Genomic DNA, 17721 nt, shown 5'->3' on the forward strand with positions numbered 1-17721 from the left:
ACATTGATTAAGCTGGGTAGTGGTGGCGCACGCCTTTAATCCCACCAGCACTTGGGAGGCAGAGGCAAGCAGATTTCTATAGAGTGAGTTCCAGGACAGCCAAGACTACACAGAGAAACTCTGTCTCAAAAAACCAAAAAAAAAAAAAAAAAAAAAGAAAGAAAGAAACCTTGATTAAACACTGTTGCTGTGGGTGCGTTGTTGCCCATTGTGGATCCTTTGTGCCTCCTCCATGAAGATATACAGATAAATACAAAATGGCCCAGTGTCTTACATACTTAGGTATATCAAGAACAAATTTTAAATGTAAACATTTTGTGCAATATTAAAAAGCTCTAGCCTTAAGAACACACTGATTTGTCGATAGGTACCTAATTTGTTTTTAATTATGTACGTGGGAGTAGAGCTTGTATGTGTGGGGTGGTAGTGGTGCAGTGGTGTCAGATCCTCTGGTGTCAGAATTATAGGTGGTTGGGGATTTCCTGACATGGGTGCTAGGAACTGTACTCGGAAGAGCAGTATAACTGCTGAGTCATCTCGCTGTGCACACACACACACACACACACACACACACACACACACACTCACTCTCTCTCTCTCTCTCACCCTACCTCTAATGTTTTTTTCTTTCTCCCTTTCTTCCTCCCTTTCCCTCCTCCCTCCTTCCCTTTTCCCTCCCTCCTTCCTTTCTTCCTTCCATCCTTCCTTCCTTTATGAGACAGAGTTTCACTCTGCAGTCCTGGTTGGCCTTGATCTTGCTAAATGTAGGCTAGGTTGGCCTTGAACTGGAAGAGGTCCTCCTGCTTCTGTTTCTGAGTACCAGTCTTAAAGTCATGTGCCACCATGCCTAGCCTCTTATTTCTTTAATATGTACATACATTATACATGGAATGTGATAGATAGAAATGGTTTCTTTTATAGATTTCTGCTGATGATTTTCTTGTCATTCTCTCCAACAGCTTAGCCACATCCCCTCAGATTGCTCAGCCAACTTTGACTTTTCTCGCAAGGGCTTGCTAGTGTTCACGGATGGTTCCATTACAAACGGGAATGCCCAAAGGCCTTGTAGTAATGTGACTGCATCTGAACTGTTGCCCTGGACTCAAAAGTCAGCAAGTGAAGACTTTAACTCAGTCATTCAGCAGATGGCTCAGGTAAGGTTATATCTTGTCATGGAGTATTTAGCTTTATTAATTTTTTTTCTGTTTCAGTTTAAAAAGAAGACTTATACCTAATCATTTTTGCCTTAGTATATAACATTATGTATTTCTTTGCTTGTATTTTTATCTTGTTAAGAGGAATTGACAGTACTTCTAACCTGAGTGTTGGAACCTGTAATTAAAATACAGCAGAATAGGGTATGCTGTCAAAGCCTGCAGCCCAGCACTCAGCAGGCCGGGGGAGGGGTATCTCCAGTTTGAGGCCAGCTTGAGCGAGCTGCATAGTGGAACCCTGTCTGAAGAGAGAAGAAGAACAAAAGAAAACAAACAAAAACTGAACTGCATAAGAAAATTTGTTTTAATTTTCTATCAGAATTTGTGAATTATAAATTAATTAATTTAGAAAATCTAGAAAAACATTAGAATGGATAATTTAACTGTATCCCCTAATACCTGCCAAAAAGTAAATGATAGACGATTGAAGTTTTTGAATTTTAAAAGAAAATTTAGAATTTTTTACCAAAGACTGAGTTTGGTTCCTAGCACCCACATTGGGTAGCTCACAGATGCTCTAACGCTAGGTATCCAAACCCTTTTCTGGCCTCAGCAGGCAGTTCACATGCACATATCCACACACAGACTAATACCCATGCACATAATTAAAAATAAAGTCAATTAAAAAAAAAAAGCCAGGCCGGGCAGTGGTTGCGCACGCCTTTAATCCCAGCGCTTGGGAGGCAGAGGCAGGTGGACGTCTGAGTTCCAGGCCAGCCTGGTCTACAAAGTGATTTCCAGGACAGCCAGGGCTATACAGAGAAACCCTGTCTCGAAAAAAACAAAAACAAACAAACAAAACAAAACAAAAGCCAGATTTGGAGGTTCATGCCTATTCATTCCAGCAGAGGCAGGAGGATCTCTGTGAGACCGAGGCCATATGGCATACATAGTGAGTTCCTGAGCATATGGAGTACATAGAGAGCTCTGTCTCAAAAAACCCAGAGAGGAAGACAATCAAACACCTAAAGTTGGGTTTGAGATTATAAAAGAATTTGTTCCAAGTTGCGGTAGTGAAAACTACTCTAAGCTCCGTGTGCTCTGTGTGCTGCCCTTGCGATTTGATTATGTTTAGGAAGCTCTCCTATTGTACATGGTGTTAACTAAAGCTGTAAAATAGCCTGCATCCTCGTACTTCGTAACTGCAGAAATGACCGCGTGAATGGAGTATCAGGTCATTGCAGTAGAATTTAAAACAGTGCTGTGGGTTCTGACTGGGCTGAGCACAAGTGTGCGTCTGGCATAGCTGACTTACTCTCCTGTTTAGAAATGTGTTTTATATCAAGAGAAGTTAAAGAAATTTACGTACATAGTAACTGAGAGTTTACTGTGGGAAAGGGTGTTTGTTTTCGGTTTTTGTCCAGCCCAGACTCTATGTTCTAATGTGGATGAATTGTAAATGCTTCTCAATGCTGTTCTCTGTGTACTTGGCTGAAAACAGTGAAGGTAAGCGGTTCCCAGGACCTGCGTGCGTGTTAGCCGGCTGCTGAGCATGTTGGGACTGACAGTGATGACTCAGAAGCTGCCGTGTGCTGAGCAGCGTCAGTTCTGTGGAAAGGTGATATTTAAGTGCACATCATGGGTTTCTGTTTTCCCACCCTTTCCCCCTTTCTTTAGGGCCGGCACGTTGAGTATATAGATATTGAACGTCCTTCAACTGGAGGCCTTGGATTCAGTGTGGTGGCTCTGAGAAGCCAAAGCCTGGGATTAATTGATATCTTTGTGAAGGAAGTCCATCCCGGGAGTGTAGCAGACAGGTGAGGAGGAAGCTCGTTCTGTACTTGGTTCCTGTTTTCCTGACAGCTCTGAAGAGGTACTGTAAAGAGTAAGAAAGAAGCAATACAAACAGTAACACTAGCCTTGGTGCTGGTTGGCTCTTTAGAGCTTCCTTACCCTGCCCTCTCCACGCTGCACCTGCTGCTGATTTTGAAGGGCTCAGCACAAAGTCTTTGTCCCTCCGTTTCTAGCCTTTGGTTTAGGACTCATTTCCTGAGTTCACTGTTCAGATGTTCCTGTTGGAATAATTGCAACGGTGGCAGGATATGATTAGAAAATTCTGTCAATAATGTTTTGTTTTTGTTCTTTCCAAATTTGTTTTCTGTTTATAGATGATTATTTCTAGTCTCTCTAACTCAACATTTAAAATAATAGATTTATTGGGATATAATCCAAATAGTCTAAACGACCATTTTGAAGTGGTATTTAATATACTCAGTGTTTGCAGTCATTCCCACTATCCTAGAGTCAGTGGAAACTTTAGAAAGTTTCATCAACTAGAAAAGAAGTTCCCATCCTGTGTATATGTTAACAGCCACTCCTAGCTCCTTCCATCTTCTGGCAACCGCTAACTTTTTAAAAACAGCATCTGTCTATAAAGTTTTCTGAACCATTTTGGGAAGTGCTGATAATAATATATTGTCCTTACATTCAGCTCTTACTTCTCAGTTCCTTTAAAAGATGATTGTGAGGCTGGGCGTGGTGGCACACGCCTTTAATCCCAGCACTTGGGAGGCAGAGGCAGGCGAATTTCTGAGTTCAAGGCCAGCTTGGTCTACAGAGTGAGTTCCAGGACAGCCAGGACTGCACAGAGAAACCCTGTCTCGGAAAAAAAAAATGATTGTGAGGCTCAGCCTTAGTTCATTTTGCTATATCAGAGTACCTGAACTTGTTTCAGAACAGGTTTCAGAACTTGTGATAATAGGGCTTACCGCTCTGGAAGCTGAGACGTCCACCGTGAGGTGTCTAACCGCTTGAGCTTCTTGGCTCTTTCATTACATGGTGGAAGGCAGGATGAAGCAGGGCAACAAAGGACTAGACCCACCCTTGTGTGACTACACCAGTCTTATCCATGAGTGGTTAGCCTTACAACCTGATCATCCCTTAACAGTCCCACCTCAGGAATCTTTATAGTAGAAATTGCATTTCCATGGGAGTTTGGGGGCACAGGCATTGAAACCATAGCGGAGACCTTTCTGAATGCCACTGTTGATATCTTGTCATCCAAAATCTTTCCTGTACATGAAACTGAAATTGAATACATACAACATCTCGGAGACAAGTTATCTGGGCAAAAAGTCTGTTGTTAGAGGCTCATTAGTCAAAAAGTCTTGTAGTCTGAGGCTAAATGTTGCTTTTTCTCTCCCGTTGTGTAGTCTTGCTCGTGTGATTTAATTTAACTACGTGTTTTAGTGTCTTGTGTAAAGTGGTCATGTTAACATAAGGAAGGCTGGTGGAAGAGAAGCAAATCTGCTAGGAGAGCGCCTGATGCATAGAAAGACACAGTGGCTGAGTGCATGTCTTCTTTTTTTTTAAAGATTTATTTATTTATTATATGTAAGTACACTGTAGCTGTCTTCAGACACTCCTGAAGAGGGAGTCAGATCTCGTTACGGATGGTTGTGAGCCACCATGTGGTTGCTGGGATTTGAACTCTGGACCTTCGGAAGAGCATTCAGGTGCTCTAACCCACTGAGCCATCTCACCAGCCCACATGTCTTCTAGTAGAACTCCTGATGCATAGAAAGACACACGGCCAGCCCTGTGTGCACCTTCAGGTTGTTACAGTACTAAATTCGTCTTTTCTTGTATTGTTAGGGATCACAGATTGAAGGAAAATGACCAGATTTTGGCCATTAATGACACCCCATTGGATCAGAATATTTCCCATCAGCAGGCGATTGCATTACTACAACAAGCCACTGGATCTCTGCGGCTGGTTGTGGCCAGGGAAGTGGGCCACACACAGGGCCGAGCATCCACCAGCTCAGCTGATACAACTCTGCCAGAAACGGTGGGTCAAAAGCTTGGCGCTACATTACATTCTAACTTAGGTTATTTACAGTAAGAATAGTTGGTATTCATTTGGAAGTCCTTTTCATTATTGTAGGTCAAGAAAGATGATTATGTCTCCAAATGGCAACATTACAAGATGTTTGTTAAGGGAGTTGGTTTTGTTTTTGTCTTTTTAATGTTTGGTTGGTTTCCTTATTGAAGATTATTATTTAATATAAAGGCCAAATTGGATATTATTTGTAACTTATTTGATGCTGAGATGTCTTGTGTTCTTTGATTAACATAGCTAGTTAATGTGTATATGTGAGGGGAAAAGGGGACACCTGTTATATAGTCCACTCACAGTTTTTCTTTTTTCAGCCTCATGAGTGTAGGATTATGGGTGTGTGCCAGTATGCCTGAGTTTCAGAGGTTTCATTAGAAGTTTACTGTTACCTGTCTTAAGGAAGATGTGGATATTTATTTTAAATACCTCATATTTATGAGTTATAATAGAATTTTATGACTAGGTTATTGCTTTTATATAATTATTGCCATAATTTTTCACATAAGCTTAAAAAGAAAATCAGATCCACTCTGAAACAGTCAACATTTTGCAGACTTTGTTGTGTGTCTTCAGAATGAAAACTGTCTGTTTTATTGTTGTTGTTGTTGTAGTTTGTTAGTTGGTTTGTTTCAAGATAAGATCTCACTGTGTGGCTCTGGCTGGGCTAGAATTCCTTGGAGATCAGGCTGCTCTTAAAGTTGTGATCCTCCTGCCTCTGCCTTGCAAATACTGGATTGCATGTGTGAGTCTCCAGGCCTTGGCATAAGTCTATTTCTTTTTTTGGTTTTTCAAGACAGGGAAACAGGGTTTCTCTGTATAACCTTGGCTGTCCTAGAACTCACTCTGTAGACCAGGCTGGCCTTGAACTCAGAAATCCGCCTGCCTCTGCCTCCCGAGTGCTGGGATAAAGGCGTGTGCTACCTTGCCCGGCAAGTCTTACTTTCTTATAACACCAAGTGCTGCCTCATTTGTTTAATTTTCACTTGTGACAAGGGAAACAAAGCTACTGCTCTCTAAATGTTGGGGTGCAGGCATAGACTGATAAAGGTCACAAGGCAAACGGGGAACCATGTTCCTTATGCTCTGTAGTATTCATACAGTACAGCTTATAGGATAAATACAGTGAACAAACTGGGACCTTGCTGGGCACATGCAGGACGAGGGCTCTGGAGTCAGGCTTTGGTGTGTTCAAATCCCTTTCTACCCCTTCCTGCTCGTATCCCACCAGGTCCTTGTCCTTCCGGGCCTCAGTTGGTTAGTTTATTCTTTTCCTCCTCTTTATCTTTTTTCAATGTTGAGGCAAGTTGCCCAGGCTGGCCTCAGACATGCTGCATAGCAGAGGTTAGCTTGAACTCCTGATCTTCCTCCTGCTGCTCTATATGTATTGGAGTGCAGGCTAGAGCACCATGCTGGCTTCCCGTTTCTGCACTCTTACGTGGAACGAATAATGCTGTTCGGTTCTTAGAGATGTGAGGAGAAAGTAAACTTGTGAAAGCCCGGCAGTCCCTCTGATCACTCTGAGTGGTTGCTGCTTTCCTTACTTCAACTTTATTTTAGAAAACATTTTATCTAAGACTGTAGATATTGTTCCAGGTATGAATGTCTTGAATATTTCCAGTTCTGTGAAGAATTACTTCACAGTTAACGTTCTTACGTTGTAAAGTAGGAGACATAACTCATAAAGATGACTGCATCCTCTTATGGGAGATTTTGTCCGGCAGCTGAATTCTGTGAAAGTGCATGAGTTTCTCCTGAAGTCTCATGGTTAGAGGAGAATTTCTTACATCTTACATGTATGGTTATGTTGCTAATATTTTGAGTTGGGTGTGTCTCTTTCTTTCCTTATAAATGTTCTAAATTAATTTTTTTTGTTTGTTTGGTTTTTTTTTTTGTTTTGTTTTGTTTTGTTTTTGCCACATCCTTGCCTGGGTCCAGTAACCCTGACTAGGGGGAGTGAGGAAATGAAGAAAGGCCTACCCAGAGCACACGTACACTGAGATCTGAGAGTGGCTGGACTGGGCTCTGATGCAGAAGCTGTAGTGCCCTGGAAGCTCAGCATGTTTAGTTTGTACAGCTGAACCAGGAGGCGGGGCTATTGCAAACAGCTGAACCAGGAGGCGGGGCTTATTGCATACAGCTGAACCAGGAGGCGGGCCTTATTGCATACAGCTGAACCAGGAGGCGGGGCTATTGCATACAGCTGAACCAGGAGGCGGGGCTATTGCATACAGCTGAACCAGGAGGCGGGGCTTATTGCATACAGCTGAACCAGGAGGCGGGGCTATTGCATACAGCTGAACCAGGAGGCGGGGCTATTGCATACAGCTGAACCAGGAGGCGGGGCTTATTGCGTACAGCTGAACCAGGAGGAAGGTTTAGCTAATCTGTAGGAGCAGTATCTGGAGGAACTTTGGAGAAAGCTATGGTGGACATTTCTGCACACACTACCAATGTCTGCACATGGACCAGGGGAAGTCTTTGCCATTTTTCTGAGCCTGGTAAAGGCTTTGCCACTTCATGAGCTGTGGCATGGGTCCTTGACATAGCTCTGCCCTTGTCAGACAGTTTGTGTTCACTCGGGACTTTTACTCTTTCCACGTGCTTTCTAGTCGTATTGTTAACCTTTGGTTCGTCACAGTTCTAACAGTAATTTTCCTAAGCCGTTGCTTTAGCCTTGTTATTCTCTCCAGTCTGCTTCATTCAGTTGTCTTGCTGAGCTGTGCTCTTACATTTCCCTCTGGTGTAAATGCTTTCTCTCCTCGTCTCACACTGATTTACTCATGCGCAGGGTTCCCTGTAGTCTAGGTTTTCCTTGAACTCACTATGTAGTAGAGGCTGGCTCTGAATTCCTGTTGTACCTGCCTTCATCTCCTAGGTACTGCAATAATAGTTGTGTGCGACTAGTACTTTAATTTTAATTTAAATTTCTTCTTTCATTAAGCCTTTCATGATTCTCATTGGACCTATGAACCTTCCCACTCCCTCCCTGAAATCTTTGCAACACTGGGCCGTCTTTCAGCAATTATGTGTTCATTGACTCCTGATGTACCCTCTGTTGATGTGTCCTGTGCTAGGTTGTTTCCTGTCCTTTCCAGGTTGCAGTATCTTATGATCTGATATTCCACCTTGCATTTGAATTATTTGGCTCATTTTCTCTATTGAGTTATAATACCCTTAAGGGTTTTTCTACCTTTCTCTGTCAGTCTACCCATCTATCATCTTTCTTCTATCTGCTCACTATGTTTTCATAGCGTATTCTCCTTAGATAGTTGTCTCAATTTAATTGTATGAATTTTCACTTTCATCTGTTACATATTACTATATAGGAAGTCTAAGAATGTGGGGTTTGCCAGCTCCGGCTCTAACTTGCCATTCACTTGCAGGTGTGTTGGGGCCACACGGAAGAGGTTGAGCTCATTAACGATGGCTCTGGATTAGGTTTTGGGATAGTTGGAGGGAAATCCAGCGGCGTGGTCGTGAGGACTATTGTTCCTGGAGGACTGGCAGACCGAGTAAGTTGACTTTGTTTTATCACTTTGCTTTTATAAAATTTGACTTGTGTGATTTGAAATTAATTTATATCATGAGCTGCTAGAATACATGGCTTAATAATTAGAGTTTATGAATACTCTATACCATAAATTTCCTTTATTTAAACAGTTGTTTTTCTGACTTCTAATTAACATCGGTTTGGATACATAAGAAGAAAATATTTTTATTGTAAAGAATTGTTAATGAATATTTGCACTTTGAACATCTATGTTTTTCAACATAGCTGTCAAGGGCTCAGTGATGAAGATTCAGTGAGCATATGCATTTGTCTTGGCATAGGTGACATGGCTCAGCAGGTAAAGGTGCTATGAAGCCTGGTAGCCTGAACTTGATCTTGAACTGATGTACTGGGAGAAGGAGAGAACTGACTCCACAGGTTGTCTTCTGACTTCCACGTGTACACTGGGACACACTTCCCTCCTCCATAATAATAAAGCAAACACTCCATTCATCCCAACATTGTACATACAAGATTTCACTTGCTTACTTTCTGGTATAAGTCAAATGTGTGCCCTTTGTTGTTTAGCTATATTTCAAAAGCAAGTAGACCATGTAGAAGCTTGGCAGCTTTCCTTTCCACTTAGTTTCACATGGAAGAAAATGTTAAATACTATATTATAGTTATATTTGCTTATTTGTCAGTATGTTTGTGTCTCTGTTTGCATATGCCACATGTGTGTGGGTACCCATGGAAGCCAGAAAAGAGTGTGTGATGAAGAGAGCTCGAGTTACAAGCAGTCGTGAGCCTTCTTCGTAGGTGCTGAGGATCAGACTTGGGTCCTGGAGAAATGCTGTGAGTGTGAGAGCCAGCCGTCTCTCCAGTGTCCCACACTTAGATTTTAGAAATTACTGTAGAAATTTGAGTTTGAGCTCATGCTGTATTGAATGCTCATGATAATTCAGAACTAACTTCAATTCTGTAATCAGAAAGCACAAAATTTCACTGTTTATTACCTGTCTCCTTATAAACACCTCCCTCCTAATATACATAGAAGTAAAAACGATGACTTTGTTGTACAGATTCAGCTTTGACATAGGGAGATTCCTCAACTCCTTACTTCTGACTGAGATGAGTGAATCTTTTGTAATTATTTAGCCCTACCTTTCCTTCTATCCTTTGGGTACCAAGTATATTTATTTGTGGAAGATCCTAGCATTTGATCTCTGAACACTGTGTTGATTAATGCCTTTCACGTGTCTTTGAGATCAGAGTGATTCTTATAGTAGTAATAATAAGAATTATTTCTGTTCGCATTTGTTTGCACTGTTCATACAAAAGCAGAGGGAAATGAAAAACTATGGGAGATTAATGTAGATTAATGTAGGGGCCTAGATTTGTGACTGCTGTTAAGTTTACCTAAGTCTTGTATAGTACAGTAGAAATGATTAGTGTCAGTGAACTTTGACCTATTATCTTAAAGCATTTGGGGTGAATTAGTTGTTAAAAAATAAGCAGGGGCTAGAGAGGTGGCTCAGTGGTTAAGAGCACTTGTTTCAGAGGACTTGAGTTCAATTCCTAGCATTTACACGGTGGTTTACAACCATCTATAACTTTAGTTCCAGAGAATTCAGCACCCTCTTTTGACTCCACAAGGACATACACATACATACAAAATACTCATACACCTAAAATAAATCTAAAAGAAATTACTTAAAGTGCATGTTATTCAAATTTTTGAAATAAGCAATAGAAAGACAGGGAGCATTTCCCTCATCGTCAGCTTTTTCTACATCATCCCTCTGTCTTTAAATTTTCTTTGGAATATAAAGAGGCTCTGAGTGCTGGAGAGATAAATCAGTAAGTAAGAGTGCTTGCTGTGCTAACAAAAGGACCCGTGTTCAAATCCCCGGCCCCTGTGTAAAAAGCAGGCAGCTGTGGCTTCACTTACCTGAAACTGCTGTGGGGAGGGGAGCTGGACAGTATGCTGGGTTGCCACCTATCTCCAGGCTCATCGAGAGATTGTCCCAGGTAAGACGGTAAAGAATGATGGGACAGGGCACTCAGTGTCCTCTTCTGCTCCTTACATATGCAGCGATGAGTGTGCACACATGAGTGTGCATCTGCACATATATACATATGTGGCACACATGATGTGTGTGACTAGAATGAGAATGATCCTGCTGTGTGTCTTTAAAACATACCTATAGTGGATGTGGAGAGATGACTCACTTGATAAGACAGTGGGAATCCAACATCCTCTTCTGGCCTCTGGAGGTGCCAAGTGTGCATGTGATACACATACATACATGTAAGCAAAATATCCATGGACATAAAGAATATTAAATAAATACACATGTGTCTGAGTGTGAGCATGGAAGCCAGAAGAGGGTGTGTGTGGTGGGTGGTGGGTCCCAGGAGCTGGAGTAAGAGGCATTGGCAGGACAGTGGGCTTGTTCCATGGGTGCTGGGGTCTGAACCCCAGCCCTCCTGAATGTGCAGCAAGCATTCTTAACTGATGAGCTATTTTCCAGCTCCCAAGTAAAATAAATCTTAAAAAATGTATTTTTTTATAATCTAGAAAAGAGTGAGACATTGTAGAATATTCTTCTGTTTCTCTCCGCCCTGCCCTCTGAGCCCTAGCTATTTTAACAGGCTTCTTTGCTGAGTAAAATGACATTTGCAAAGTGCAAAGTGCAGCAGTTATTTTGAAAAACAAAGGACCAAATAAATTGAAATGAAATCAAATAAGTTCCTTTACTGTAAGAATTTTCGGAGCTTTTTAATAACCTAATGTGCATTATGAGTTTTCACAAGGACACTGTGATGTGCAGGCTCTCCCAGATGAATCCCAGTGAGGCACTGTTGGGAGAAGCCCAAGTCTGATTCTCACCCGTTCCTGGAAGGGAGCGTCACTGCTGCAGATCGCTAAGGAGGGGCAGGAGGCCTGCCATCACAGATTTGTAATGGAGAAGCAAGAGCTTGTGCCAAATATTGTCATCTGCCTAATACACATCATTTTAATGTAATTCTCAAAACAGTCTTAAGTTTTGTTTCTAAATTATAGGTATGGAAACTTTTCAGAAATTGTGCAAGGCTGCACAGCTGGAGAGTGGCAAACACTCTTCTTCCTTCCTGCTGATGTCACATACAGTCCTCTAAATCCTCCGCCTGGAACCGCCATCTAGCACCTAGTCCTGTTCTCTAGGCTTGAGCACATTGTCTCAGCACACCTGCATCCTAAGCTAGCACATCAGCTACTTTCCCAGAGCGATGTCTCCTAGATAGGTCCAGATTTAGTCAACTTGTCGGTGACGATGAAGCATCGCGAGATCATCTCAGAAAGGGAAAAGGGTAGCATGGGAGCTTAAGAACTGGGTGGGATGGGAGTGTACTGGAGCGATGGCATAGCACTTACTGCTTAATCACGAGGACTAGAGTTTGGTTCCCAGCACTCACATTGGATGGCTCACAGAGGTCTGTAATTCTTGCTCCAAGGGCACCTTCTAGCTCCTTGGGCACCTACATACATATACTTGTATATACTCTCTCTTAAACACAAATGAAATAAGTCCTAAAAATGAGTAAGATGAAACCAGACAGAAAAAGCCTTGAATCATAGATCTACTACTACTGCTGGTCAGCTGCTTGTTTATTTCATGCTTCTGAAATAGATCTGAGACCACCTTGCGGATAGCACATTTTAAATGTATCCTGTGGAAGCTGATAGCATCTCAGAGCCCATGCATGACTTTACTGAATGCTGGTCACGTAGGCATACAGTGTCCAGCATGTATCAGACTGTTTCCTTACAGGGAAGTGTCATCCCAGAAGACCATATTGTTTACAAAGAGACTGTAGGTACAGAGAGCAGTCCTTGTTAGAGAGCTAAGCCTTTTGTATATGATACTGAGTTTAATGTTCAGAATTTCACACAAGAGAAATTTATTCTCACATTAGCTTAAGATGGATCTAAGATTTAGGTACAATAAACATCTGACCAGCTTGGGGTTATCTGAATCCAAAACTTTCTTGTCCAGCTGCATTAAAGTGTTTTCAGAAGTTAGTTGTTTTGTTTTTATTTTTGAAGTTCAGCTACTCAATGGCTGATGCAGGAGAATTACAACTTCAAGGCTGTGTTGGCTACAGGGCAGCATGCTGTGTGTTCCTGTTGCACACGGCCATATCTGTTTTCGCTGCTTTGTAACTTTAAGACCAAGAGTGTCTCTAGATACAGCTTGAAGAGAGAGCGGTGATGAGAAAACATCAGTGAAATACCGGTTTGGGGCTGCTGGACTTAGACAAGGCAGCTGCCATTTTGGCATCTTTCCTATCCATCTGATGGATATTTTTGCACTTATTAATTCCTCCGAACACCTGCTTTTCTGTAAGAAGAAAATGTTTGACTCTCACTGACAGATGCAAATTATCTACACGATTTTAAATTAAGAGTTGAGGTAAAATGAGGAAAAAATAGTTTCTAAGAAGTGACTAAATATATACTTGATGGTGAAGTGTTCTTCATTAGGCAAGCTAACATTCTCTATGACTTAGGCCAGGCCCCACTTCTGTCCTGAAGGTCTAGGTCCCAGGCAGCGGTTTTGTTTTGTTTTGTTTTTTTTTTCATCAGTGCCTGGGAAGCTCCTATTCTTTTACAAATTGCTTATTACTTTGAAAGTTTTGCTTGTGTGTGTCTGTGTGTGTGCGTGTGTGCGTGCCTATGGCACTGAGCTTTCCCTGTAGGGATGCTGGAATTAAGGGTACATCTGGCTTATTTTATGGGCTCCAGGTTTCAAGCCCAGGAATCAAGTTGTAGCCAAGGCTTGCAGAAACAACTTCTAGGCCCCTGAATCTCTTTTAAGTAGATGTTTATTTTACCTGGGCTGCTGCATGGATAGAAACGAATATCAAATCATCATTATTAAGTAGAAAGGCAGCTAGCCTTTATTCCTCTCCTTCAGTGGTTTTTGCCTTGTATTTGTTTGGATTCTTAAACCTTTTCAGATGTTTATGGGTTGAACTGCTTGCAGCTTCCTCTTCATTTGTCCTACCCTCTGTAGCTTCATAGCCCGGCACACAATTTTTGTTCTCTGTGTTTTGATCTGAATCCTTTTTTCATTCAGGATTCTGAAGATTTGAAAAATAGTAGGGGCAGCAAACTGACCTTTTTGCCTTGAGTCTTTTAAAACATGTTCATTCAGTATTTCTTGCATAGCTTCTAAATGATGCCACCTGGAAGCCTGATTATAAAGCCCAGAACAGATTCTCCCAGCACACACTGCTTTATGCTCAAGCTATTTGCACTCCAACTTGCAAATCTTTTATCACGTTCAACCTATTAAAGGCTTTTGATAGTGATAGACAGGTTTTTGGCGAATAGGTAAATAATAACCGTCTTATGTGTTAGCATCCTTTGTGTATTAGAGAGCAACCTGCTGTGTACATCAGTGAACAATTTGGATTGGAATGTCTTTTAAGCACGCCAGGCACTTAGAACTTGCTATGTAGCCCATGCTGACCCTTACTCCGTAGTCTCCTTCCTCCACTTCCTGTGTCCTGGGGTCACAGGCCTGTGTCCTGGGGTCACAGGCTTGCACCACCATGGTCAGAAAGCCAGATTTGCATTGAGCTTTGCTATTGCTTACTTACTAGCTTTTTGAACCTGGTTAGATCAGTTAGCCTTTTCTTTCATTTTTGAGAAACAGCATCTCACTGTGTGACCAGACTTTGCCTTGAATTCAGAGATCCCCCTGTCTCTGCCTCCTAAATGCCAGGATTAAAGGCATACATGACCAAGCCAGGCCAGAAAAAATTTTAAACCTCAATTTTCTTGTTTTAAATTTAAATGACTCTTGAATAAGATTGAATTAACTAATTCTCTCCCTACTTTTCTCTTTCTCCTTCTCTTTCTTTTTCGATTTTATTTCATTTTGTTTGTTATTTTGCTTTTCTAGACAAGGTTTCTTGTGTTGTCCTGGCTGTCTTCAGACTCACTCTATAGACCAGGCTGCCCTTGAATTCAGAAATCCACCAGTCTACCTCCCAAGGGCTGGGATTAAAGACCTCTGCTATCAGTGCTGGCTTTCTTTTTGGTTTTATGAAAAAAAAAAAAAAGTCTCAGTATATAGTATAGGCTGGTTTCAAATTTTCTGTGATTCAGGCTTTCTTCCTGCTTCTATATGCTTGGCTCATAGGCATATGCTACATAGCTGGCCATAGAAGTTATTTTAACCTATAAGGTACTTTGTAGGCATGTATATTTTTTAAACCATTATTGTTGACATTTTGGTATCTTTAATATACAGTAGTAAAGGTAATTATATAGTATTCAGATTTATTGATGAAACAAACTTAGGTAAAATGCAGATGGAACAGCTGTTTCAGAACTTTCACAAAGAGGAGACTCTAAAAAATTTTAACTGGTACATATTTTCATGATTTATACACATAAGAAATTATACATTTAAAAGAATAATCATAGCTAACAATGTATCTATTATTCAGCTTTTGATGCATTTGCCCTAAACTCCACCAGAATCAAGACTGGGACTGCCTTTCCAGTAATGCTCATGTGCTCAGATGCACATGCATGCTTTTGATTTCTCTCGGAGCTGTAGCCCAGTAGATCCAGCTATCTCCCTGATATACCCACTTGGTGTTGGTAGGCAGCTGAGACTGTTCATCTCCAAGTCTCACCTAGATTTCTGTTCCACTCACCTGCCACTCTTTAGTCTGCTGTAGCTCAGTTCCTGATACGTCTTTTCTTCTCTAATGGCTTTGGGCAAAATGTTGGGGTTCTGCTGCCTTCTCCCTTTCCTTGACATGCCATGTGGAAGTTATCAATCAATTCTGTTGACAGTTCTTGGAAAATACACATAACTCTCCCTTCCCAATTTGCAACTGCTAACCTTTTCCATGTTACTGAGCTCCAGGCCATTGTTAGAGCCCCCCAGCTGTTCTCTCTGCTTGGATTGTCCCCCTACGGTCCATTCCACGCAGAGGAGCTGGAGAGATCTGAGAACATCTAGTAGTCAGGTGATGCCGTTCCTCTGCTCACCTTGCTTCCCAGTCATTGAAACGACTCTCACATCCGTCTGTCCAGCAGCTGCCCAGCACTGTTTGATCGGCTCTGCTGCCTGCCTTGTGTTTCCCAGTTGGCCGCTTACCATTTGGGCCTTAGGGGATTCTTGGCTTTATGCTGGAACCTTTCTTCCATTCTGACCATCCTCTAGAAATCTCCAGCTTTCGATCTCTTCCTTGCATTCATGCTCATTATACTCTGCCCACGGGCAGATGTCCATTTTAGAGTTCTGATACCTTATTTGATTTTTGGACCCTTCCATATTTTGTATTCTGCAAGGAATTACTTTATCTTTTGCCAGCTGAGTAGATCATTAGAAATGTTATGTTTGTCCAGCATTTCAACTGGCTTTGTCAGTCATTTTGCCAGAATTGAAAGTCTGATTTATTTTTATTAAGGAGTTAAGCTAAGTTGTTGATTTCTCTGAGTAATTCTGTTTTTCTTTCTTGGCTTAAAGGATGGAAGACTGCAGACAGGGGATCACATCTTGAAGATTGGTGGTACAAATGTTCAAGGGATGACCAGTGAACAAGTTGCTCAAGTGCTAAGGAACTGTGGGAATTCAGTGAGGATGCTGGTGGCCAGAGACCCTGTTGGTGAAATTGCAGTAACACCTCCTACCCCTGTATCCTTACCTGTTGCCCTACCTGCTGTAGCCACAAGGACCCTTGATTCTGTGAGTATAGAAACCATTCTTCTTACATCACCTGCTACCTATGATACAATGTAAGATATATTCCCTCAGCTGGATGACCATAGTAGCTTAAGTCACACTTCAGTGCTCATATGGGAAGCAGAGGAGAACCTGTATGAATATTGGACATGTCTGTCTTTCTATCACTCCTTTTTGATGTGCTGTGGTGTGGTGTGTGTGTGGTGTGGTGTGTGTGTATGTGATGTGCCTTGAAGCCTTCCTCTATTGCTCTCTATCTTACTTTTGAGACAGAATCTCTCCCAGTCTTGAGAGCCTGCCTTTTTGACAAGAATGGATGGCTGGAATCCTGTGTTTGTCTCCTCAGAGTTGAGGTTCCTGGTTTATGCTGCCATGCCTGGCTTTGAACTCCTGGCACTAGGGTTATGGACTTTGTTCCTTACGTTTGCATAGCGTTTGCTTTGCTTCCCATACCCCTTCCTGTCTTCTCTTCCCCATGAATAAAAGCAGGAAGAGAAAGTCTCTCTTAGTAACAAATATAAAGCTAACATTTATCTTCAGAGATATCACTTAGGTCTTCTGAACAGTTCTTTGCTTGTCCCTACTGGGAGCCAGTTGAACAGGAGTTTTCCATCTAGAAAAACAGCTACTTGTTTAATTTCTCCAGGTTAGTGATAACCGGTTTGTGTTTTCCTGACATTACTCTACCTCACGGAAGTCTTCTCATCCATTGATGGGCCATGAGGCTCTGTGACATATGGGACTGCACTCTATCTATTGTTTAGTTTCTGATGCTGATACTTGGAATTGAAAAAGTATTATATGTAATGCCTAGCCTTCTCCTTGGCTTCTAAGTTTTTTGTTAGGCTTATGATTCTTTCAGGAAATACAGTCTGAGGTTTTTTAGATGGCCATTTTAACTTTCTAGTGTTATGTTACACGTTGTTACACATTTAGCAGCTGAAGCAGTGCCTTTGGTTGGTTTGCAGTCGTGTAGGTCAGAATTCAGCATGGGCTTGGCTGGGTTTTTTGCTTAGCTTCTTGTAAGGGTAAGTGACGGTGTTGGTTCTTCTGGGCTCTGTTCTTGACATCTGGGCTCATGAGCCTGTTTAGTGTGGTGGGAGAGTGCAGTTCTGTGCTGTAGGAAGGATGGCCTTTTCTTTGTTGGCCTCCAGCCAGAACATCTCTCAGTGGACCCTTATGGTCCCCTCGTTCCTATCTTTCTTGTATGACCACTCCACCTTCAAACTACAAGTTGATCTCCTCTGTTTAAAATGTTTTTCTTTGGCCTTTCTATTACCAGCAGGAGAAGCCCCTGCTTTTAGAAGGCTTCTGTATTAGATTAGGCTCACTTGGATGATCTCCCCTTTGTCGTGTAATTTTATAAGCACGGGGTAGGTCCAGGGATCAGGAATCATGGGAACCGTCTTAAAATTCAGTTTGTCA

The 17721-nt window shown here is 41.8% G+C and overlaps 1 protein-coding gene across 11 annotated transcripts in view; it reads left to right on the plus strand.

Moving 5' to 3' along the window:
- Nucleotides 1-17721, plus strand: part of Patj (PATJ, crumbs cell polarity complex component) — a 324044-nt gene that overhangs the window by 12636 nt on the left and 293687 nt on the right. For 10 of the 11 annotated variants that reach the window (XM_006502706.3, XM_006502704.3, XM_006502705.3 and 7 more), the window contains 5 exons: nt 960-1154; nt 2832-2971; nt 4809-5004; nt 8436-8564; nt 16081-16299. In XM_006502706.3, coding sequence (XP_006502769.1) covers nt 960-1154; nt 2832-2971; nt 4809-5004; nt 8436-8564; nt 16081-16299 — 879 coding nt within the window. Of the gene's footprint in view, nt 1-959; nt 1155-2831; nt 2972-4808; nt 5005-8435; nt 8565-16080; nt 16300-17721 lie in introns of those variants that run through there. The other variant, NM_001355177.1, reaches the window with a different exon arrangement.

The sequence above is a fragment of the Mus musculus genome, chromosome 4 (genome assembly GCF_000001635.26).
Source record: "Mus musculus strain C57BL/6J chromosome 4, GRCm38.p6 C57BL/6J".
Lineage (NCBI taxonomy): Eukaryota > Metazoa > Chordata > Mammalia > Rodentia > Muridae > Mus > Mus musculus.